Source organism: Hyaena hyaena, unplaced genomic scaffold (assembly GCF_003009895.1).
Source record: "Hyaena hyaena isolate Hyena2069 unplaced genomic scaffold, ASM300989v1 scaffold_451, whole genome shotgun sequence".
Taxonomy (NCBI): Eukaryota; Metazoa; Chordata; class Mammalia; order Carnivora; family Hyaenidae; genus Hyaena; species Hyaena hyaena.
Genome location: NW_024081080.1, coordinates 106,800 through 112,799, shown reverse-complemented (window position 1 = coordinate 112,799; position 6,000 = coordinate 106,800). Strand labels below are relative to the sequence as shown.

At 47.6% G+C, this 6,000-nt stretch overlaps 1 protein-coding gene and 1 pseudogene across 4 annotated transcripts in view; one reads left to right on the top strand and one right to left on the bottom strand.

The window, feature by feature from the left end:
* Positions 1-296: 296 nt before the first annotated feature.
* On the bottom strand, positions 297-1,465 carry LOC120246036 (annotated as a pseudogene).
* Positions 1,466-4,536: 3,071 nt separating this feature from the next.
* The window catches only part of OGT (O-linked N-acetylglucosamine (GlcNAc) transferase), a 36,775-nt gene continuing 35,311 nt past the window's right edge, over positions 4,537-6,000 (top strand). For all 4 annotated transcript variants that reach the window (XM_039253324.1, XM_039253322.1, XM_039253321.1 and 1 more), the window contains exon 1: positions 4,537-4,783. In XM_039253324.1, the coding sequence (XP_039109255.1) occupies positions 4,747-4,783 (37 nt within the window). In that variant the 5' untranslated portion in view covers positions 4,537-4,746. The remainder of the gene's footprint in view (positions 4,784-6,000) is intronic.

Sequence of the window (6,000 nt, the reverse complement as noted above, 5' to 3'; positions counted from 1 at the left end):
TCCATCCAAGACCCTCGGATCATGACCTGAGCCTAGGTCAAGAGTCGGATGCTCAACCGACTGAGTCATCCAGGTGCCCTGCTACTTCACACTTCTAAAACCTCAAGACTTTTATTTTTATGGAAGCCAAAATAACTTGCACTCCCCCACCACTAAACACATTGATTACTCTTTGCACCGAAAACTGTTAAGAGTTGAAGCAGCAAAAGTTTTTAACAGCAACAAAAGTTTGCCAACGATATTTCAATCTTTTTCTTGAACTCAAAGTGCAAGATGCAGGGTTCTGCTAATTTTCATTAATGCTGCCCCTGTCAATAATCCTTCATTTGTTGGCAAGGGCCGTTTCTGAATTAAATCTATTTTGGTATACAGAAACCTAACAAAATGAGACAGGTATTGCAAAGAACGCTCCTGCATGAATCATGATACCCTACTGGTCAGTGAAGAGGGTAAATTGCAGATGCAGGCAACAGAGGCCCTGAATAACAAAAAGCTCTATTTTCAGAGACCCTGGTTGAATGTTTAGATCAGGAATTGTCCACCCGCATCTGGTTGTTCACAAAAGTGAAACCTACTGTTTGAGTGCTCAATTCTAGTGTGAAGTGTTTTACCATGGGAGTGAAAGCTTGAGCTTAAAAGATAACGGTCATCAGAACTATCCAGAACAAGGAAAGCACCATCTGGCACATTTACTAGATTCCCTCTGCCTCTCAGCCTGTGACCGGTTCCTGGGACCACCTTTAGCTCACAAGTGTTTTCAGCACCTCTGAGAGTCTTGTCACAACCATAAGACCACCACTTTCCATGGACTCATAAACTCTTGCAACTGCAGGAGCAGAGTCCGGACCGACATTCAAATGATAGCACATGCTGCTAGACACAAGCACATCTGTGCCGGCGAGTCCACTAAAGTTCCCTTGGATTTGATGATTCCGCATTGGAGCTAGCGATGGTGAGCCTGGAGGGACCTCGTCATGACTTGCTCTTGGGCTCTGCAATGGGACACCTGTGGTGTCAACCAGCCATTCACAGGCTTATCCACAAAGATCTCTGGGGCAATGACTGTAGGCCCTGGTCTACCTTTCGTTTTCAGAGGAAGAGTTCCCTCCCCCTTGAGAAGGAACTGCAGAAACTTCCATGGTAGAAGAAACTGATCAGACAATATAGCTAGATGATCCTTCCAAAGGACCCGTCCCTTTCCTTACAGGCAGGCACAGGACACCGAATGCAGTACTGAGGTGTACCTCCAATAAGTACAGACACGTGTTCATGGAGGTGATGATGCAAGTCTCCCTTTCGAGATTCTGAACTCTTTGGTGAATTCTTCTGTTCTTGACACGCAGTTCCAGGCTGGAGGTTGTGAAACTCTTTTCAAACATCATTCCGTGCTGGACTTGGATTGGCAGAATGAATCAAAGCTTTGACCCTTGCCTCCTGCCATTTTGATACACCTGTCTTCAGGGTTTGTGGGTCATGGTTGCCAAGGGAAGTGGACCTTACCGGTGTTTGAGCTCTCACATCTTCCTTTTTTTTTTTTTTTTTTTTTTTTTGAGAGAGAGAGAGAAGAGAAGAGAGAGAGGGAAAGGGGTAAGGGTAGAGAGAGAGAGGATCACAGAGGATCGGAAGCGGGGGCTCTGTGCTGACAGCAGAGAGTCGGATGCCGGGATCGAACACACGAGCGGGGAGATCATGACCTGAGCCAAAGTCGGACACTTAACTGACTGAGCCACCCTGGCGCCCCTGAGCACGCACATCTTTAAAGACGGTTGGTGCCGAGGCGAGGAGAAGGTATCTTCAGTTGGCAGAGCTCCCCCGAGCCTTTCTGCTTTTGTTCTGCAAAAAGCAGCCTTTTAAATGTGCCCATTAAGCTTTCACTCTTTTATCTATTTTTCCCCATCTTTTTCATCTCCACGGTTGATATCACAGCTGGTCATATCTCCATCTTAGCGGCGACCGAATAAGGCATCGTGTTTTCCAAACTCCCCGGCTAGTGACGGTTATTGTACTACCGTGAAGTCCGTTTCTCGTGGACTTTTATTCAGGTTCAAATATTTCTGGAAGAGTTTAAGACGGATTTTCTTCGTTGTGACTACTTATCGGACCTCGGGGGGGGGGGTCAATCTCTCTCTGGAATGTTATCCCCGAACATCTGGCGAGCCCGCGGGGCGACATCCATGGGTTTCTCCAGCTATGTTGAACCTCTGGAGCCATTTTCCCGCGGCAGCGGCGCGGCGGGAGGCGGCGGCCGCGGACACAGCGTGACTCCTGGCTCCCTCGCCCAGAGCTGGCGCGAGCGCGGCGAAACGTGTGCTGTTTTCAGCCGCTACATTCGTGGTCATTTGCTTCACAGTAACAAAAATCTAATGCGCCACTCGTGACGGTAGCGGGGAAACAAAGTTTGGCGCTGGGGTGGAGGAAGCGGCTGATTTATTTCAGATGATTCTGAATTTAGAACTGCGGCACATCAAAGGGAGGAAAAAAAAAAGCAGAAATCAGTGTGAAAGAGCATGCACAAAAGCACCCTCTTCACTGCCCACGTCTGGCCTCCTTGGTCCCCCTCCTCCAGCCTGAAGTGTCTATTCCCTCCCCACATATTTATAGACCAGAATGTAATTTATCATCTAAATAATACTCTTCTGTTTTATGCTCGAGTGGCATTTTAGTGTCTACCTAGGTGGGCTTCAAGTTCCTTGCGGGCAAGACGTGGTCTTGTTGATTTCTTTTCTTTTCTTTTTTTTTTTTTTGTCCCCCGCGGTGCCTTGTACACAGAGACTCTGGGAAATGTTACTGGACCCGCCAAAGAAGACATGCTTGTCTACTGAGTAAATCCTCCAGGTGCAATGCCTGTAAGGTAGGGGTTCTTGAGACTTCAGCTGGGGTTTTCCCCTCTTGAACCACTGTGAGCCCCACCATCTAGCTTTCCACAGCCACTAAACATATCATAATATTCTCTGACTCTTCTCTCGGGGTCAGGAAGCTTAGACCACTAGTATGGATAGGCCAAATAGCCTGCCTGACAGGGAACAGGACCTGGCATTGAGCGACAAAAATAATTTTACTTAATCAGCTAGCACCCGCTAATCAGTAAGGCCTATACATCTGCCAGTGGATTCTGAGAAGTCTGTTCTAAAAGTTGAAAAGCTGAGTTTATTCACCACAGGTGGGGCTCTTGTAATGAGAAAGGGGAGAAAAGGCTTTCCCGGTTAAATCAATTTGAGAGAAGAGGGTGGTACCTGGTTTCCAGAGAGAGTTTGTGGAGTGAACTTTGTCTTTTTCATTGCATGTGACTCTTAATTATTGGCTGCGATGGAAAATATTCTCATACGCATTTTCTCTGTGCTCATATCCATAATTAACAGTTTGTGACCTGTCTAGAAAAAACTGAAGCAGAACTGGAGGGCTTAGGGTTTTTTTTTTTTTTTAAACGTAGTCAAATGACTAGGTAGTAGAAACATTTAAAAGAATTTTACTAACTTGTTTTCTTAGATCAATGGTAACTTTGAAATAAAAAAGGCTCTGAGAGATCCATCTGGTTGCCTCTATGAGCTTATAATAATTTCTTGCTGATGTGGCAAGGTACTTTAAATCCTTTGTGCAAGGAGATCTAGATTAATAACAATGTTACAAAATATCTGAACCATGGACTTGAAACTACAGGGGGATCATAAGAGTTGATTTGTTCAAGGAAGTGGAGTTCAGACTCAATCTAGAAGTGTGGTTTTAGGTAGATGGCAAGTGAATTAATCTGTCATTGCTGGACTGCCTTGAGCTAAATGGAATCATCGATTGTTAGGATTCGCAAAGTCCGAAGAGACGGAAGGATTTTGACGAATATGAATCATCTTTAATATTTTTATGGTTGCCTTTGGAATGCAAAGGCATTTGAAGCATTTGTCTCAATACCGTGGGCAGAACTACGCTGAACACCAAAACGATTTTGAAATTTCGGCTATATGGCTGACATCTGAGATGTTTGGGTTCATTTGGCCCTGTGAAAGTTATCAGGCTGGAGTCAGAATTAAGACTTGTTCGAACCATAACCTTCTCCGCCACCGTTTCGAACAACAGTTCAGTCTTTGAAATATAAACATTTAAATTCACTTGCTCAGGTAGATCCATCAACCTTGTAACTATCGATTTTTACACGAATAAAGTTGATGAGATTTTTTTTTTTTTTTTGACACCTCTGGCATTTACCTTAAAGTCTCTCTTGGCTAGGTAACAGAGTATATAACTCCAGCAAAAATATTTCCGTCGTATAGACGGGTTTCTTTTTTACCCTCCGCTTCGCTATCGAAAAACTTGGCCGCTCCTGCCCCAGACGGTGCCCTAACCGCGAGTAAGGTTGACAGGGTTGCTCGCATGCGCTCTCGCCACAATCGTGTTTGTCGCAATGGGCCCCGGGCGGAAGGTTACACAAGAGCTAGCGACATTGATTATAGTCATTTTGTCGGTTGCGCTGGTTACCGCGCTACTTCCGCGCTGGTACTTGATTGTAACAGAAAGTAGTTCCGGCCCGTGTTGTTTCAGCCGAGGAGCCGTCGCCGCCATTTCAAGACCGTGAGAGGTAGATGGCCAACCAGAGTTCCTAAGGTTCGAAGCCAGTAACTGCTGCCGCCGTTTAAGTCTGCCAAAACACTGGCACGTCTGCTGCCCTCTTACTTACTACCTCCCGAAACATTCTTGCCAGTGGTGGCGGCAGTAGGTCAACTACCCCCTTCTCGTTCTCCTTCAAGAAGCTCCTAGATGGCGTCTTCCGTGGGCAACGTGGCCGACAGCACAGGTACCGGTGTCCGTTCTACCTTGGCAGAAGCCCCTTTGGGGTCTCGCGCCGTCCTCTACCTCTCATCACCCCTTCCTTCCCCCCTAGCCATCCCCATCACATCGGCGGCATTGCTGAGCTTTTCGTCGTCTACTGGCATCTGTTCGGGTTTTCCGCTGTCGTCCGCTCCTCAAACATTTCCTCTTTCTTGTTCGCTTCTTGCTTCCATTTTTTGCTTATTTAATCCCATCAATGTCTAGCTTCCTACTCTCTTGGGACGCTTCTACCACACGTGCGCGCTTAGAATGTCTCGGAATGGACTGCGTTGGAATCCCTGCCCTTTCCCTCTCCTTCGCAGCCTGTTTCTCCCCCAGTTCGGCTCACCGCCCCCAGAACCAACCCCCCGCCCCCCACCAGCCTTTTCCCCCCAGCCGGATTTGGTTCTTCTCTGCCAGTCTAGGGCGGGGGTGCCATTCCGATGTAATCATATCCTCACTTTGCATCACCCGAGGACGAGCAAAAGCTCCTTGGGTGCGCTGTAAGTAACATCGGGAAGAGGGGATACTGAGCGGCGCCCCGCTGGGCAGTGCCTTTTTGGTGTTCCTTTGGTCGAGCGGCCCCGGTCTCGATTGGAAATTTCCAGGGGTTCCTTTTGCCATCGCCCGATTCCCCCCGCTGCCCCCGGCCTGGATCTCCCACCCCGTCTTCCCTCCCCTCCCGGGGGGAACCACACCCTTTCCTTCGCGAGGTTGCCAGCCCTGCGGGTCACTTCCTATCCTTGGGGATAAACTAGCCGGGCGCTGGTGCTTTGGCGTTGACCACCCTGCCCGCCGAATTCCTGCTTTGTGTTACTTTCTCCCTGTATTCCTCCGCCGCCGCCTCTGGGTCTTCCATCCCCATTCTTTAGCTTGGTATCTCTTTATTCATAGGGTGTGTTATTATTATTATTTTTTTAAGTTTTCATCCCTGCTTGAAGAGTTTGTAAAGCAACTGGAGTGTAGCTGCACAAGTGCAAGGCGGTTGCCCTTTTAGACAATTCAGTCGAGAGCATTCGGTACTAAAAATAAGAGAACCAAATTATAGGAGTGTCCTTCAGCTGCCTTTCCATATTGAGGCTATTTGGGGCGGAAGGGGGGGAACTGGGCTGTGGTTCTAAGGTTTCCCACGAGGTTATTTTGTTGTTTCTCAGTTGAGGTGTGTCAAGGGTTTTATTATTTTTGGACATTCTGCGGCAAGTA